The sequence below is a fragment of the Rhinolophus ferrumequinum genome, chromosome 4 (assembly GCF_004115265.2).
Source record: "Rhinolophus ferrumequinum isolate MPI-CBG mRhiFer1 chromosome 4, mRhiFer1_v1.p, whole genome shotgun sequence".
NCBI lineage: Eukaryota > Metazoa > Chordata > Mammalia > Chiroptera > Rhinolophidae > Rhinolophus > Rhinolophus ferrumequinum.
The window spans coordinates 103,607,350-103,626,770 of record NC_046287.1 but is presented as its reverse complement, the minus strand read 5'-3'; the positions used below and the strand labels follow the sequence as shown (position 1 = coordinate 103,626,770).

General features: G+C 39.3%; 1 protein-coding gene across 1 annotated transcript in view; it reads right to left on the bottom strand.

Annotated features, from left to right (window-relative positions):
- Positions 1 to 1,125: 1,125 nt before the first annotated feature.
- The window catches only part of RNF17 (ring finger protein 17), a 100,179-nt gene continuing 81,883 nt past the window's right edge, over positions 1,126 to 19,421 (bottom strand). Inside the window, exons 28-36 of the mRNA XM_033104050.1 lie at positions 18,820 to 18,900; positions 16,367 to 16,492; positions 15,172 to 15,228; positions 8,663 to 8,779; positions 7,362 to 7,530; positions 4,939 to 5,074; positions 2,952 to 3,141; positions 1,539 to 1,638; positions 1,126 to 1,229 (exon numbers count right to left, since the gene is read on the bottom strand). Coding sequence (XP_032959941.1) covers positions 1,540 to 1,638; positions 2,952 to 3,141; positions 4,939 to 5,074; positions 7,362 to 7,530; positions 8,663 to 8,779; positions 15,172 to 15,228; positions 16,367 to 16,492; positions 18,820 to 18,900 — 975 coding nt within the window. The 3' untranslated portion in view covers positions 1,126 to 1,229; position 1,539. The remainder of the gene's footprint in view (positions 1,230 to 1,538; positions 1,639 to 2,951; positions 3,142 to 4,938; positions 5,075 to 7,361; positions 7,531 to 8,662; positions 8,780 to 15,171; positions 15,229 to 16,366; positions 16,493 to 18,819; positions 18,901 to 19,421) is intronic.

Sequence of the window (19,421 nt, the reverse complement as noted above, 5' to 3'; positions counted from 1 at the left end):
AGATGGTTAGCTGAGTCACCTACATGTAAATTTATATAATTATAGGTGGGCCCATTCATTTCGTTCAATATGACAATAGTGTTGGCAAAGATTCAATTTCTAAAAAAAGCTAAATATTAATTTCAGGTGATTTAAAAAAATATGAAAAAAGTTTAAAACTTTACAAAGAAAATAGTTATATACATTACCTCAGGATAAGAGGTATACAAAGAACATACAAAGAACAAATGAGACATACAAAGAACAAACCTTAAAAAGCTGGCAAATGAGGAAAGTTTGTTTGTTCAAAGATACCACTAAAAGAGAAATAAGCCACAGACTAGGAAAATATATATATACATGACACAGGGTTAATGCCCAGAATCCTACAAGTCAGTACAATGATTATGAACTCGACAGAAAAATGGACTAAGGGTAGGAACAAGTAATACACAAGTGACGACTACACCAGTGAGTACGTAAAATAATGAGGCACCTTCTTACACTGGTGTCACCTACTACAAACTGGTCTGGCCACACCATGTGTTGGCAAGGGACTCAGACTACTGGTGGTGGAGTCAACTGGGGCAACCACCTTTTGGAAAACAATTACCAGGACCTGGCACTACTAAGTGTATATATTAGAAAACACCTCACAAGGGCTTCTGCAAAAGAATACTTGTAACTGAGAAAAAATGGTAATCTAAGTATCTAGCAACAGAATAAATTATGTGCAATAGATATCACAGGGAAACTAAACTAGAGCTATGCATACCAATATGGATAGTGAAAAGAAAAAAGGTAATTGTGTGACACTGCACATGCTTAAAAATATCAGCAACACATCTTGTTTATGGATGCATTCAGAGACAGTAAAATTACCGACACATAACAGTGAGAAACACCAGCTTCACTATGTTCACCTCTGGGGAACGGGGGTACTGGAGCCTACAACTGCACTGATAATGTTCTATTTCTTAAGCTGACAGATGTACATTAGTTTTCAAATGAACTAAAATGGTTATTTTTATGGGTCTACAATACTTGATTTCAAAATTACAGTGAAACAAGAAAGTATCTGAAAGCAAATATTTATTAACTATTTTTCAAACAATTCCTAACAGTTCAACATGCAAGGAAAAAAAGGGGGCCAGCATTATTGCAGAACAAGTCGAGAAAAATCAGCCTGAAAGGGTCTTACATACAACAGAAAACATGCTTCTGGCCTTCTAGATGCCAAACTGGACACACTGAAAAACAAAAAGTGTTATTTTAAATTTCTGTTTAATGTTAATGTTCAAATCTAGTTAGTGAAGCCTGTTACTTGATGTGAGTGGACAAAGACAGTGAGCTGGTTACCAAGTAACTGATTAGGACACCGACCCTGCAGCTGGCTCTGCGCGCCTCTGGCCCTGGTGCCGCCCTCTACTCTCCTATCCCCATGGCCACCTGTACTACCTACAGTCGTGAGCCAGGCCAAGAATTCTCACACACAGGGGCCGTCTATTAGTCACGTGCCTTATACTGACTCTAAAGGTGACCCAAGAAGTCATACTTACATCACTCGTCTCGGTCTGCAAGCCCCATTTCTATTAACGACATATGAACTGGATACTGTTCATCTTCATATAATGTCACTATTTGTTCTGGTGCTTGAGCCTAAAATTAAGATACAGTCGTCAAGATAACACAGTAACGTCCGGGCTGCCTTTTCCCTCCTGCCTCTGGCATTCTCCAAGTTTATAATTTCATACTCTGTACTTTCAAAAGGCATGTGAGGATTTCCTGCTAAATCCCATTCTTTCCATCCTTCTACTTTAAAATGTAACTCCTCCAGAGTTTTCCTAGATTGAGCCAGCTGAGTGTTCACTCTACTATAGCTGTTAAAATTTATTTACATGCTACACATAAAGGATACTTTACGCGGAAACTGACCAAATTTTGCATGTTCTTCACAGAAGTGAAAAAACGTGTATCTCTACGAACACTTCCTTGCCCCATCTATTTTAACGGGCTTCCTGAGAAACCTTGCACAAGCCATTTACACCACTCTGCACACACAGGAGTATACTGCTCAGTACGGATTTTCAATACACACTTATTAACAGCATTTTTTTGTCACAGCCAAATCCATCCATCGGGAATCCCGAAATCTTGGGTTCCCCAAGTCAGGGCAGGTTGGGTGGAAACAGTGAGGAAGACTCAGGTGAACCTTAAAGTCAAGTTTCTGTGTACAGGGGTTGTTGCCACATCTCCAGCTGACTGGCTATCAGAAGGGAGATCCAGGATTCCTATATTTTATAACTGACCAGAAGTCAGACGTACAGACTGGGCAAAATTTTCCAGTTTTAAAACACTGCAGTCTATAGAACGTGGGTGCAGCCGGATTCTGCCTGTGGGCTCCCCTTTGTGACATGCCAGCCTCTAAGGAAGAAGGTGTATTTACACTAAACTTCTGAGGTTTTGTATTTTGATGCAGGTTCTACTGCAATAAAGTCAAAATGAGTAGAGTTACGATACCATTGTAATTCCAGCTTTTCTACAGCTCTGACCAGAACTCCATCTGGTCTCCCCTACTCCCCTTCGAGGATGCCTGTCCCACTTCCTCACTCCTTCACTGGAAGTACTGAGTGCCTACTAAGGAGCAGCTCGAAAACCACATCCTGACCTCTAGAAAGAAAGGGTCACTCAGTGCTGCTTCTTCCCCCGCCCCTCCCCAGGTCACCTATCCCTCTCTTACAGACTGACTTCATTCTACCTCTGTAATGAGTGGTTTACATGTTCCCCTCATTGACTTACAAGTTCTTTGATTAAAGGACACTCATTTTGATCACTCTGATCTCAGTTATGACATCAGTGATTTTTCATCACTGTTAAATATACTCATAAACTAAGACATTTAAACAAGCCTTACAATTATCCCTGCATACTCACAGCTTTGTGTGCTGCAGCGAGCACCCTGACAGACTCACCATGGTGGAAGCGTAGAGCTGCTTCCCCTGCAGACAGTCGATCAGCGCCCACAGAGCTTCCATGCTCCACTCGGGGCAGTACGGTATCCTCGTCTTCCCGCAGTCTCGTAAGGGGGGTTTGAACCCCGCCAACAGAACCTTTATGGCTCGGGATGGATATTGCATAAGGTGAAGAGGAATTTGACGCAGTCTGTCAAAAAGAAATTCTTAAAATGTTCAGAATGCCACAATTAAAATTATCTAATAGTGAAAACTATATAACATGGGAAAAGTCTATGACATTGGATTTGGCAATGATTTTTTAGATATGACACCAAAAGTACAAGCAACAAGAGAAAAAAATTGGGACTACATCAAATTAAAAACTGCAAAGGACACAACAGAGTGATGAAAAGTCAATCTACAGAATGAAAGTATACATTAAAAAATAGACATTTCTCCAAAGAAGATGAAGTGGCCAACAGGTACATGAAAAGATTCTCAGCATCACTACTCATCAGGGAAATGCAAATCAAAGGCACAATGAGGTACCACCTCACACCACCCATTAGGATGGCCACTCTCACACAGAAAGTAAGTGTTGAGGATATAGAGCGAAACTAGAACCCCTGGACCCTTGGTGGAAATCTAAAATGGTACAGCTGGTATGAAAAAGTGGTGATTCTTCCAAATACTAAAAACAGAATGAACACATGATCAAGCAATTCCACCTCTACGTATATACCCAAAGGAACTGAAAGGTACCTGTACCCCAAGATCACAGCAGCATTACCAACAATCGCCAAAAGGTGGAAACAACCCAAGTGTCCATTGATGGATGAACAGATACACAAAATGTGGTCTATCCAGACAATGGAATTCCACTCAGCCTTAAAAAGGAAGGGAATTCTGACACGTGCTACAACATGGATGAACCTTGAGAACATTATGCTAACTGAAATAAGCCAGTCACAAAAAGCAAATACTTATTGGATACCTCTAATAGTCAAATTCAGAGAGAGAAAAATAGAACGGTGATTGCCAGAGGGTGGATGAGAAGGGAATGGGTATTTTGTTTAATGGCTATAGTTTCAGTTTTGCAAAATGAAAACATTTTTGGAGATTAGTTGCACAGCAATGTGAGTATGGTTAACACAACTATCCATGTTAAGATGGTAAATTTTATGACGTGTATTTTACCACAATTAAAAAAAATATTACAAACAACAACAAAAGAGGAAAAAGTGTTGGCAAGATATGGAGAAACTGGAACCCTTGTGCACTGCTGGTGGGAATGTAGAATGGTGTAAGTGCTACGGAAGTTTGGCAGGTCCCCAAAAAGTTAAACAGAATTACCCAGTGCCAGCAATTCCACTCCTGAGTATATCCCCCAAACAAGTGAAAGCAGAGACTCAAACAGCTACTTGTGCCCCCATGTTCAGTGCAGCACGGTTCACAACAGCCACAGATGAAAGAAAACACCCAAAGGGCCCATCAACAAATGAATAAACAAAATGGGGTGTATACATACGATGGCATATTAGCATAAAAATAATGGAATCCTGATAGATGTAACAAGTGGGTGAATCCAGAAAATATTATTCTAAGTAAAATAAGCCAGACGCGAAAGGACAAATATTGTATAATAATACTTATATGAGGTAGAATAAGAGCTGGGGGAAAGGGAATGGAAGATTATAGTTTAATGGGTACAGAGTTTCTATTTGGGATTTATGAAAAAGTCCTGGAAATGGAGAGTGGTGATGGGTGCACAGTACTGTGAACATACTTAATACCAATTAACTGTATACATAAAAAAGACTAAAATTGGAAGTTTTATGTTTATGTATATTTTACCCAATAAAAAAAACTTAGATTGAAAAACTCCCAATATATGAACAGCTTTAAAATATTTTCTTTTAAAGGAAGAGGCAAAATCTTCCCAATAATTATTAAAACAAAAGAAAGCTAAGATTCCTAATTCAAGTAAGTTGATTTTTTTTCTCACCTATTTATTGTCAGCTTTTCAGTCGATCCGTAATCAACAAATTGTACAAGGACAGCTAAAGGACTGAATTCTTTAATGGAGACAATCTTTGCTCTGTACCATAAGCCATCATCATATTCTGCAAGGCAAGGCATTTCTGGAAAGACAGAAAAAGGGAAAAGTCACACTGCCTTTTATTTTAATTTTAAATAGTAAAGTACAAAGCAAATAATGCACTCACCACATCCCCACTGTTCAGAAACAGACACTCAGCATGTGGCCACGTTGGCGGTGCTCTCCTCTGGACTTTGCAAACCTGGGAAAGGCATCCCCACGCCCACTGTCCCCCATGCAGCCGCTGCCCAGGGCTTAGATCACCCCACAGCCCCCATTTCTGTACTTCCAAGTCTCTTCACTGGGGCCATCATCTTCTACAAAGGATAACAACACTTTCTGCTATTCCTGCTTTCAAGTTTGTCCTCCTCTAACCCATTCAATGTGATTGAAATCAATTCAATCACATTGCTCTCTTGTTGAAAACCCTTCAATGGCATCTTAAGCACCCGCAATATCAAATCCTCAGAAGTGCCATTTCCAGGATTTGCAAAATCTACTCCCAACCAGCTCCGGCCACATATCCTCCATGTGTCACCCCAACACAATTCAGCACATTGCTGTCCCCATATCTAGAATGTTCCTGTGCCCTTCTTTTTATGATCAGTTCCAGCCTTTAAGTCCGGGCTCCTAGCCATGCTTGCTGTGATCCGATGGCATCACGCACACTTGAATGGGAGCTGTTATTCTCATCCTGGACTTGGGTTACACATCCCTTCTTTGCTATCGCACTGGCTCTTCCGTATTCCCACCACGGTACATGGAACAAGCATTTGCTCAGTAAAAAGTCTGCTCGTGAATGCTAGGCTTGAGTAAAATCGTGGGGAAATGAGTATAATACTACATGTTTCCTTTCCCTTCGTACACTTTTAGATTTCAGTATCTTCTCTACTTCCACCCCTCCCTTTATCATATTCTCTTCTACAAAATTTCCATAAAGAAAAGTAGTTGTGCGCAAGTGTCATTTAAATACTACATGACTCTAATGCAGAGATTTTTATTTCAAATGGTTTTTATTGGAGTTGTAAATAATTTGCGTATATAGAGGTGATCCAGAGAGCAAGAATCTCATCTAGATGAGATTCTCATCTACATGAGAACAGCCTGTATAGCAAACGACTGACCGAACCACTGCTGCCAGCCCCTTCCGACTTTACCATTCCAGCCTCAGAACCATGGCTGGAGTTTCACCTCAAAATGGAACTTTAGAAACCGACCTAGCTGTCATATTATTTTAAACCCACCAAGCAACTCCTTCCATGTAAATTCCTTATTCAAATGTTCATCTTTAATGGGCACTTGCCTATGAATTGACTGGTACATATGTATACTTAAAGAAGCTTTTATTGAAGAATAAAGTATCTACAGCAAAATACACAAATAGTATGTCCAATGAGTTACCACATTACACAGACTGTGTGACTTTCCCTGAGACAAGAACACAATGAGGAAAGAACTGTTTCTTCCAGATGGTAAGTCTAGAGTTTACAAAAGGAAAAAATCTTAATGAGTTTATTCTTTCACTTATTTAACAAATATTTACGAGCACCTACTTACACACGGTGCCCTAATTGCTGCTGACACAGCAGTACAGGTCCCCGGCCAACCAAGGAGAGGAGACGGGTGGCTGACTGTGCTATTTCACGTAGGGTAGGGTCGGGGAAGACCTGCAGCGGGTTAGCTGTGCGGAGACCTGAACTGCGCTTCAGCCTGGGGAAGGGAACCGCCATGGCTGTCAGCCAAACATGGGTCACGACTGATGAAAAGCTCACTGAGTAAAATCAGGTCCATTAGGCTGTTTTCCTCTGCTTTAGCACATCCTCTGTTATGTATAAAACACCCCAAATAAACACATCTGTCTATATCACATACACCAACCAATCTTGGCATTTGGGAATTGTCGACACCAGTAACAAGATGTACTTTGCTCACAGGAGAATCACATATATTTCATCAAGACAGTTAAGAATAAATCATAAAGAAAAAAGAACAGGATTTGTCTTAGCCTGATGCCATCGGAATTCCCCTGCCTGCTGTCTAAAATTATCAGTTTAAGTAGCTTGTAATTAAAGTTATTGCCATTTAGGTCTGAATAACAACTTTCACAATTTAAGCCAGTGGCAAAACCTCAAGGTGAGAAAAATCACTTTAGGCAATTTCCAATGAGCCAGGACTTCTGGAAAGGGGAAGTGCCCCGAGGCAGTTACTTCCCTTCTGTTAGTTCCCAGAGAAAAGGGAAGGGCCTGCCAGGGGCTCAGGGACTCCGGACCGCGCACCTACACCAGAAGTAACGTAATCACATCAGCCCATCCAAACCGAACCGCAGGTACCTGTTCTAAAGTCCGTCAGGGGCGGGAAGGTCTTCACGTTCGTACTGAACCTCCGCAGGGCTTCGTTGAGGCTCTCGGACTCAGACTCCCAGCTGACTCCACTGTCATCTGTGTCACTATGCTGGTTACACAGGTTACTATTTTCTACAGAATCCAGGCAAATATACACCTACGTGGGGGGAAGGGAAGGAGAAAACTTTCAAATTCTGTAATTTTTAGTATCAACTGATACGGAACAATCATTACAGTGCAAGCCTCCAACAATGGCCCCAACGAGCCCTTGTAGAGCTCCTCTCCCACGTCACACCAGAGTTGATCTTTGTGGCCAAAAAGACAACAAAGTGAGGCACGTGCCTGCATCGGTGGTGGTGCTCTTCCACTGACTACTCTCTCAGGGGCCCACGGAGAGGCCCACAGGACAAGGGACAGCCTCCCAGGCAGCACCGAGTCAGTCTTTCCAGAAGCAGACCCTGCAGTGCCCCCTCCCCACCCGAACATCTTGACTGTGACCTTATGAGAGACCCTGAGCCTGTACTTAATAAGCAGCTCCTGGATTCCTGACCCTCAGTGGCTAAATTTGGGGTAATTTGTTAGGCACAAAAAAATCATTATAAAGACCCAAAAGAGTGGTACAACTACTATGCCCTCTGATGAAATTACAGAGCAGATTCTGCCCTTTCCTGTGAAAGAATGGTTTACTGTATAAAATGGCTGAAGGAACTCTTGGGCTACTTAATTTCTCATGTCTTTATTTCTTGTTAGCCAAGGACTTTTTCTTTAGCGTGCTTCATTATTTATTGAGTGCCTGCTATATATCAGGCAGCATTCTAGGTTCTAAGGACATATTGGTTACAAAAACAGACAAAAATCCCTGTCTTCATGGAGTGACATTTTAGTGGGGAAAAGCACATAAACATCCTAAGAAAGTGGCAGTGTGTGTAAGGTGATCAGTGGCGTGGAAAAATACAGAGCAGGGTCAAGAGCATCCAGCGTGCACTTAGGAGGACAGGGGAATGACGTGTTGAAAATGTCATAGGCGGGACTAGGTCCAGTTTAAACATCTAAATATTTGACATAAACATAACTAAAGCAACAAATTGCTGGGAAAACTAGCAAGTGCTTAGGAAATACTTGCCTTATAGTATAAACAAATGTCTGAACAGGGGATTGTAGGGCAGACAAACCAGAGGTCACTAATTTTCAATTACTTAAAATCAGTAAGATGGAAATGTGAAGTCAGTCCTAGGGTTTAGGACCAAGATTGCTTGTTATGTTTCTAACCAATCATGTAAATCACACACCTCATTAGGTGAGACCACGTGCTTAACTTGAACAGCATAGAGTTCTTCTGGGGGAGGCAGAGATGAAGACAAATATGGTGGCAAAATAGGGGTCTCTGTTTCAGACAAAAGCAATTCCTAAAACACCACAAATAGATTCAAATTTCAGAATGGTTATTGCAGAAATCGAGTACATTATCCAAATTCATTACAGTGCAATTTACTCTCAATTAGCAGAAATCAAGCTTTCTTGGACACTGAACACCGCTGGGTATTTTATTGTAGGACCAAAATGTGATGAGTAAACAAAAGATCTTTAGAATTCTTGTCACCCCAATTAAAAAAAAAAAGATTGTGTGTAAAAAAGCCCCACAGGAATGTTTATTTATGTGTACATATTTACACATTTTACACAAAGTTCTGGAAAAATGGTCAACAAATAGTTAACGTAATGCCACTGCCTAGTGGGACTGGGCATTTGGACTTTTTTCCTTTTCACATTTCTATAGTATTTAGTTTTAGAATAAGTACATATTTTATAATAAAAACTAAAATGACACATGAAATCCCAAAAGACTTAATTAAGTTAAAATACTCAAAAAAAGATGCTCTCCTAAAGTCTATAAAAGCATAAGGATTAATAAAAAGTTACGTGATTCTGAGAAGGATCATGGCAGTTAGCAGTTATTAAAAGCACATATATATAAGTGTCGGTGGTTTTCTTTTTTGAAAGTTTTAAGAAATTCTTGAATACAGTAATTAGCATAAGAAGTGAAATCATCACATTCAAATTATAGATTTATTACTACTTAACATCAAAACTGGTGACAAAACGAAACCTCAGAACCACTCAGTAGAGTTCAGAAAAACTGACTGCCCCACTGTTGAATTTTAGTGATTTGTTACAAAGCACCAGACAACAAGCATATGATATTATTATAATCATAGGAATGAAATACCATTTATAAATGATAAAATGTTTACTTATTAAAATTATTTCTCTACCAAAAAGCACAAGTGTCCAGATAAATTGGACAATTACAACTCAATGAAAACGCAACCTACCTAAAAATGGACAGAGCATTTTATCATTCTTTTTTTTTATTTTCTATGTTTTCCAGTTTTACTGAGATATTTGATATATAACACTGCATTAGTCCCAGGTAATTTGATATATATACATACTGTGAAATAATCACTATAATAAGTTTAATTAACATCAATTGCCTTACATTTAGAAAAACTGTTTTTCTTCTGATGAAACATTTAAGATTTATTCCCTTAGCAACGTTCAAATATACAATACAGAATTGTTAACTATAGTTACCATATTGTACATCTCCAAGACTTAATTATCTTGTAACTTTAAGTTTGTACCTTTGATCACCTTCCCCAATTTCCCCCACCTCCAACCTCCCCACTTCTGGCAACCACCAATCTGTTCTCTCTGAGTTCAGTTTCTTTAGATTCCACGTGTGAGATTGTACAGTATTTGTCTTTTTCTGTCTGACTTACTTCACAGCATGCCTTCAAGGTCCAACCATGTTGTCATAACAAATAGTAGGATTTCCTTTTTTATGGCTGAATTAATATTGCATTGTGTGTGTGTGTGTGTACAATTTCTTTATCCATTCAGCTGTTGATGGACACTTAGGTTGTTTCCATATCTTGCCTGTTGTAAACAACGCTGCAATGAACACGGGGATGCAGGTATCTTTTCAATACAGTGCTTTTTACCTTTGGATATATGTCCAGAAGGATCACATTACAGGATCATATGGTAGTTCTATCTTTAATTTTCTGAGGAACACCCACACTGTTCTCCATACTGGCTGCACCAATTTGCAGTCCCACCAACAGCGCACAAGGGTTCCCTTTTCTCCACATCCTTGCCAACACTTACCTCTTGCCTTTTTGATGACAGCCATTGTGACACATGTGAGAAGATACCTCATGGTGGTTTTGGTTTGCATTTCCCTGATGATTACTGATGTTGAGCACCTTTTCACGTAGCTATTGGCCATCTGTATGTCTTATTTTAAAAAATGTCTATTCAGTTCCTCTGCCCATTTTTGTTATTGAGTTTTTTTGCTATTGAATTATATGAGTTCTTTATGTATTTTGGATATCAGTTCCTTATCAGATATATGATTTGCGAATATTTTCTCCCATTCAGTAGGCTGCCTTTTCATTTTGTTGATGGTTTGTTTCCTTTGCTGTGCAGAAGCTTTTTAGGTTGATGTAGTCCCACTTGTTTAATTTTGTTTTTGTTGCCTTTGCTTTTGGTGTGAAACCCTAAGTAGAGGATTTGAACAGAGATTTCGCCAAAGAAAATATACAAACTGCCAAAGAACACATGAAAAGACACTCACTATTGATACATCCCCCCCCCCGAGCAAGGGAAGAGAAAAAATAAACATATGGGATTACATCATATGAAGAAGTTATTTCATAGCAAAGGAAACCATCAAAAAAACAAAAAGGCCACCTACTGAATGGGAGAAGATATTTGCCAATGATAATTCTGATTAAGGGGTTAATATCCAAAATTTATTAAAAAACACCAAAAAAACAAACAACCCAATTGAAAAATGGTTAGAGGATATAAAGAGACACTTTTCTAAAGAGGACACACAGATGGCCAACAGACATGAAAAAATGCTCAACCTAAATAATCATTAGAGAAATGCAAATAAAAACCACAATGAGATACCACCTCACTCCGGTCAGAATGGCTATCATCAATAAATCAACAAAAAAGTGCTGGCGAGGATGTGGAGAAAAGGGAATCCTGGCGCACTGTTGGTGGGATTGCAGACTGGTGCAGCTGCTATGGAAATCAGTATGGAGGTTTCTCATAAAACTGGAAACGGAACTACCTTATGACCCAGCAATTCCACTCTTACCTTATTTTCCCCAAAATAAGACCAAGTCTTATATTAATTTCTGCTCCAAAAGACGCATTAGGGTTTATTTTCAGGGGATGTCTTATTTTTTCATGTACAACAATCTACATTTATTCATGTACAACAACCTACATTTATTCAAATACAGTCATGTCATCTTCTTCTGGAACATCGTCATAACTCTCCAAACCCTGAATTCCGGCTTGAATTTCTTGCGACTCCATTTCCTGTAGAATCATTGGCCTCATTCTCTCATGTCCAGCAATAGAGCTCTCCTTAAATGAGCACTTCTTGTCCATGTGGCCTGCTCGTAGTGCACTGGCCACACAGCTGTCAGTGATTTTATCCCATGAATTCTTCGCCCAAGTCACGACCTCTTGCAGGCTAGGCTTCACAAAGTTTCCACGCTGATTTCTCTCCATTCTATTTTCAATGTAGTCATTGATTTCCATGCGTGAATGGTCCTTGAATGCCTTGTTTATTGCAACATCAAGAATCTGGAGACAGGCAGTCATTCCTGCGGGAATCATTATTTGATCTATTCTTCTCTCTGCAAGGAAGTTCTTCATGTCTTTAGCGCGGTGAGTGCTGGCTGAATTCCAGACCAGCAGACCTCTTTGACCACCTCGCTAAACAAGTGGCAGCATTAAATGGACCCACTTCCTTATAACTGCTTACGGCTTTTTCGGTTTTAAGAGCATAAATGCCTGAAACGCATTCAAACTTATCTTTCTTGCCCTTAGTGATGATTAGAGGTGGGGCTTTCTTTCCATCCAAACGAATTGCCAAAATACAGGCAACACGTGCCCTTTCATAACCAGTGGAGGGAATGTAAATTGATGAGGCACCCTTCTGATCAATTGTCGTTTGACATCCTTGGCCCATAAACACTGCAGTTTCATCCATAGCAATCATGTTGGAGAGTTGATATTTAGAAAAGTCGATGCCATCAACAAAGGACTTGAATGCAAGTGCACATTTAATAACTTCAGTATCTTCCAGCTTGAACAGTGTTGTCGATGTTAGAGACCGTTTATATCGCTGAAGGAAGCCATCCAGCCAGTGCTGTGATGCTTTGAATTCTTCTGGGGATATTTCTAACTGTGGGGCCATTGCAAGGGCAAATGCTTGAATATCAGCCCTGCACACAACCAAAGGCTTTGCTCTCCTGTCAGCAATCCATTCATAGATGATGTTTTCCAGCTCAGGAAATAATGGTTGCCGCCCTGTTCCACATTTGTGCTTCGTAGTATTTCCCACGTCCACCTGTTGACTGAGGTTATTGTACTCTGCTCGTCATTTTCCGACCACTTGGAGATCCAACTTTGCAGAAAGCCGTAAGATTCTTGCCCTGGGAGTCCTCCACGATTCCTTTCTTGTACTCAACGGAATAGCTCCTTCTTTTTGCACTCATCTTGTCTGCGGGTCAAAATATTATTCCCTTTCAATCTACCATTAAATCAAGTGTTAACTGAAGACTTATGAGACAGGAGTGGCAGCAAAAATGATGACAGTTAAGAATGATGGTCCACACAGAAGCGACAAAAAATTGCAGGCACCAAAATTCAGAAAACGTTTCTTTATTTCACACAAGTGCATTAAGTACGTCCATTACAACACACAATGTGTTGAATTATGAAGATTCATATTAGACACAACCACGTCTGATCGTTATCAAATGCACACGTTATTCGTGTGTTGTGTCTGTACTCCAATTGGTCATTTGGCAATAAGTCTCTAGTTCATCTGTTTACATAGGCGTTTACCTCTCACCCAAAGGCGCCCGCTTGGCTATTTACAACTACTTAATTATAATTTACATTATCATTTATTTTAAGTATTAATGTCAATATTATTTATTTCTGTTTAATTTACATATTAGTATTATTATTTTACAATTCAATACGTCCATCGTGTGTTGCAACGGACGTACTAAATGCATCCCTCTGGCTGACAATCTTAACTGGGGCTGATTTTGGGGGTAGGGCTTATATTACCAGCATCCTGAAAAATCATGCCAGGGCTTATTTTCCAGTTAGGTCTTATTTTTGGGGAAATACGGTAGGTATCTTTATTGCAGTGCTATTCACAAAAACTGAGACGTGGAAATAACCAAAATGCCCATCGGTAGGTGACTGGATAAAGAAACTGTGGTACACTTATACAATGGAGTATTACTCGGTCATAAATAAGAATGAAATCTTAACATTTGCAACTATATGGATGAATCTAGAGAATATTATGCTAAGCGAAATAAGTCAGACGGAGAAAGACACATACCATATGATCTCACTTATGTGTGGAATCTAAAGAAAAGAATAAATGAACAAACTAATCAGAAACAGCCTCAGAGATACAGAGAAAAACTGAGGGTTGCTAAATGGGAAGGTGGTGGGGATGAGGGAGAAGGTGAGGGGATTAGGAAGCACAAACTGGTAACCACAAGATTGCCACGGGGATATGAAAGACAGCCTGGGGAATATAATCAATAATGTTGTAAAGATTTTGTAGCGTGTCAGATGTAGGGTATCTTATTAGGGAGACCACTTCATGGACGGTGTAGATGCCTGACCACTGCACTGTACACCTGAGGCTAAAGCTGAATAACAATGAATGTCAACTATAATTTAATATATATATGGTCACAGGATGTGGAGTACAATTAGGGAATAGTCAATGGAATTGTAACAGCTCTGTTACAAGATGTCAGAGGGGTAGCAGATTGGGGGAAAGGGGCTTATCACTTTGTGAGGGGTGTAAATGTCTAACCATTACATTGTTTTGTAATAGTTACTGAAACTAAAAAGACACGCACCATCATCAATCACCAGGTAAATGCAAATCAAAACCACAATGAGATACCACACTTTACACCTAACCTAGGATGGCTAGGAAAAAAGTCAGGTAACAAGTGTTGGTATGGATATGGAAAAAATGGAATCCTTATACAATCCTAGTACAGAAGTAAAATGGTGAGGCCCCTTTGAAAAACAGTCTTCCTTACTATGGTAACAGAGTCACCATATGACTCAATAATTCTACTCCTAAGTCCATACCCAACACAAGTGAAAACAGATGTCTACTAAAAAAAGTGAACATGAATGTTCACAGTAGCTTTACTCACAACCTCAAAAAGGTGGAAATAACCCAAGTGTCCATCAACAGCTGAATAGACAAACAAAATGTGGTCTATTCATACACTGAAATATAAATAGAAAGGACACATACTACATCATAAATGAACATTGAAAACATTATGCTGAGTGAAAGAGGCCATTTACAAAAGGCGGTGTATTGTATGAGTCCACTTACATGAAATGTCCACAGACGTAGGAGGTTAGTGGTCTCCAGGAAACTGGGGCAGGGAGAAGTGGAAGTGAGTGCTGTTGGTAGGAGGTTTCTTGTGGGCTGATGCAATGTGGAATTAGTCATGATGATTGCACAACAGTGTGAATATAATGAAAAACACTGAATTGTATTCTTTAAAAGTTAAATTTTATGGTATGTAAATTGTATCTCAATAAAGCTGTTATAAAAGAAAACACTTCCTTCCTGATTTTGGATCAGATCTTTTGCACTGATGAAGTATCCAAAAGTTTCCAAAATACTTGAATTGAAACTTACCTCAAACCTTATTTCCCATCTTTCCTCCTCATACTTGTTACTGTATTCTGTTGGTTTCTGAAATACAGTATTCTCAATGAACAAAACCATTGTTAACTATATTAATATTGTCTTAAGGTACTTTCATACTTCATCTCCACAAAAACTGGGTGCGTATCCTTATTGGCATTCACTTAGTTATTTCAGGTTAACTATGGGAAAATCTAATGTCCTGAGTAATCTTAATATCTTAATACCATGACAGTAAAAATCCTCAAAATTATGTTAAACATACATCAATTATAATTAGTTTAATAGAAGAGAGTGGGAGCTCTCACCTCCCCTTTTAAATGTTACACTGAGAAGCACAACTGGAAGAGAGACTAGTAATCTTTATAAAACCTGTCTAATAGACAAAACACCTTTTACACAAGCACACGGGCACAAATGCACGCACACACACCCACCTTCTTAAAAGAAAAAGCTGGCAGTGAGGATGACATGTACAAAGTAGTATGAGTTTCTATCTCAGAGAAGAAAGCAGTTTTCTATATTAAACTGAACACCCAATGTTTGGTTTTGGACTATTACTAAAATGAATATTCAAAAACATAACAAGTGAACTGTAAGTAATGAAAATATCTTGCCATGTAAAATGTTATTATTTATGATGCATACCCTCTTTCTATAACGTACTTATGGCAGCTTGCAATGTAAAACCATATATATAAAAGGGTAATTATGTTTTTTAAAATATTAAAAACAGAAGCACCAGGCAACTGGACTGGGCTATTTATTGAAGTTAAGCTTAAAATCTGGCATTGAGTTTCTTGTAAGAAGGCAAAGTAAGGGAAATGTTATAATATCAAATAAATGCAAAAAACTTTTTATCTGGGGAGAGAGTCCTTTTCTGGCAATGAATTCTGTTAAGATTTTATTCCTTACATCTCTATATTCAAACAACACTGGATAACAAGGGCTTCTCACTAGGTCTGAAGGTACAGAAACAACTGAATCTTAATGCAATTAAAGTCTTTTTTAGAACACATATAAAGTATTGCTTTTCAATACAGAATTTACAATTTCTTTAGGCTCTCTTAACATATCAGACATGTAGAAGCATACTGAATACTTGAGATGTAAGACAAAATAGGACATTTTAAGCAGAATTTGTTTTTCTGTAATTTAGATTTTTATAGAAAAAGAGTTCACTTACTTCTTTCAATATCTCCTCAGAATGTTCAAAAGTACAGTATTTATGGTGTGCCATAAAATAGGAAAGTGACATTCCATCAAAATAGAGATGAACAGATAATTTCCCCCATGGATTTTCAGGTAATTTCTATTTAAGTTCAATAAAGAAGATTATTAGTATAAAAATAAAGTCTGTTTGAAGATTAAAATTTTGTAGTCTGCAAAAATGAAAACAGATTTTTCTGAAAATAAAGTATTACCAGTTTCATCAATGACTCTTTCATAGTATTTTCTTCCTGATATTTTGGCAGGTTATGAGGCACTAATACTGTTACTCTTGTTTATGTATATTTACATGTCAATAAAAGTATATTTACATGTCAATAACGTAGAATTTTATACTTATTTACTTATTAGAAAATAATTTGCTGCACATAATTTACTATACCTCATCTTTAGATGATACTAATAATGTATCTATTTAGAAGTAGAAAGAACAAGTATGTTTAGGGGTAAAACAATGAAGTTTAGTTGAAATGTCAAAAATGGCAGGAATCAGAAGAGATTAATGATGACAGCTCAGAAGGAGTCAGGACAGTTTGGCCCTAGTCTATGCCCATGATTCGGTACTGGGCGTACACACTGGCCAGCTGGTCGTTTCTCATCAGCTTCTCTTTTATCCCCTTCACCCAAACTCTGGTCTCTACTGAGTTATTGTAACTGCCTTCCAGCAGATCTCCCTGTTTCTACCTTTTTCTACTATCCAGTTTTTGTCAGTGCAGAGTCAAAATACTAGAAGAGAAGGTCAGATCATGTCACTCTTTTGTTCACATGCTCAAATGGCCCCTCAGGGCAGCTGACAGCAGCAGCTCTCACAGGTCCCCTCCCAGGTCCAACTCTGTCTTGCTCCTGGCCGTTCCTTGACCACTCCAGGCACGCTCCTGCCTCAGCCTTCTGCACTGCTCTCTTGGTATCTGCATGGTTTGTCCTGTGATCATTTTAAAGTCTTGACCTAACTCACCTTTGCAGTGATGTCTTCTCTGACACTACATTTAAAAGGTTACCTCCTCGCCTGCCCCATCTCTCCCTATCTTTCTTTCTACTTTATTTTTCTGCCTAGCACTTACCACTATCTAATATACCTTATATTTTATGTTGTTAATTTTGTTTCCCACCACTAAAATGGAAGCTCCACAATGGCAGGAATTTTTGAGTATTCAGTTCACTGCTGTACCTCCAGGTCTAGGGCAGCCCAGCAGGTACGAACACTTGCTCAGTATCTGTTATCAGTATGTGAGATCACTCGAGCAGATCTGGGGAAGGTCTGGCTCGGCAGCAAGGGCTGCAAGCCACGCAGGTTCTTGTTTCTGAGACACTGAGCAGCCTCTGGAACAGCAGGTCCTCCTTTAGTTATAACCCCAATAAGATGCCTAGAAACTTAATTAACTCGTTTGGTTTTGTTACACATCGCTTTACTTAAAGTCACAGAACCTATCTGTACTACAAATTGTTCTCCTGTGATAAGCTAAGCAGCAAAGAAAGCTACCTTGATTAACTAAAACATTTTAATGTCTACCTTACCTGTGACCTCCTACAGGGGCTGTGAGTAACCAGAGGGAACTCTGGGTACTTACACCAGCAACATTAAAGCGTCTCTACTTTCTTATTTAAGTGCGTCTCTGGCTCTTTTTAAGTCTTTGTCACCCTACCATCACACCTTTCATACAGAAATACTTTCCTTACAGTTTTTGTGTCTTTCTACTCAAACCCTCAAGCATAGCTGCAGCATGATCTTCTTACCTCATTGCTCAGAAACCTCCAGTGGGGCCCCACCGAATGACCTCTACTTCTCTAATTCCTATTCACTACTTCTTCTCACAAAACCTCTCAAGTTCTAGCCGAACAGTTGTACTATTTCTTAAACACGTGCTATGCCCATTTCCGCCCCTGTGTCTCCTGGTCGGGAAAACTTTCCTGTCTTTTCTTCAAGGCTCCCTCAGTACTCACTGTCTGTAAGTTCCCACTGCACTGACTCGTCCCAGCCACCTGGCTCCCAGCAGGTGGCCTTGCAGTGCTGAGCTCTCAGGTTTACAACGGGCGTCCACATGCTTCACTGACTAGAGAAGGTCTCCAAGGACAGGCTACCCTGTACTTAACGTCCTGAAAGCTACTACCTGTACTTTTAAACACCTCTCTTTCTTTGATACTGCTCCATTATCAAAATAAGCTGTTAATAAAGAATCTTGCAATTTATGGACTTTAATGCTTATGCAAGTTCTCGGGAACTTGCTCAAAATCAGGTTTACTTAAAATGAACCCAGGAAATCAAGTGGTAACTTCTTTTTTATATTAATGAGTAATTTACATTCACACTGGAACACTGCTCATCATAAAAAATATCCTCCACATTGTGTTAGCTGTAACACTTTATGGCAAATAACTTAAATCAATGACATAGGTTTTAAGTACAATTACCATAACGTGAATTTCCACGTCTCTCTTCGAAAGCAGCTCCTGAAGGAGTTCTACGGCATCTGCTTGCCAGACATTCCCAACCTATTTGGGATTAATAAACTCAGATTCTTTCACACATTCACAAAATAAGAGCAGGAAGCAAATGAGGACACACAAAGTAGTCATAAAACAGATAACATCAGACAGCAGTACAAAATATACCCGTACTTTTCAGAGAATATCATGTGTGTATGATAAAATGATCGTAAGATACTATTCATTTCTCTGAGCTTCCCCCCCATCACACTCTCTTAAAGCATTTTAAGCTTTAAAAATATAAACCTACATGAAAAACAAAGCATCCTAACAGTTTTTTAACAAGGCCAACATGCCACCTCAGTGCTTGTACACTGTGTATTATAAAATGCCTATAATATGTACTTATTGAGCAGCAGTGATGGTTGTTTCACGTGTTACGAGGTTCACACGGCAAGAACTGGGGCCTCCTGCCAAAAGCCAACGAGGAGCCTCAGCCTGTCATGACTGCACCATCACGAGGAGCCCTGAGCCCAAACCATCCAGCTAAACTGCTCCTAATCCCTGAGCGACACAAACTGTATGAG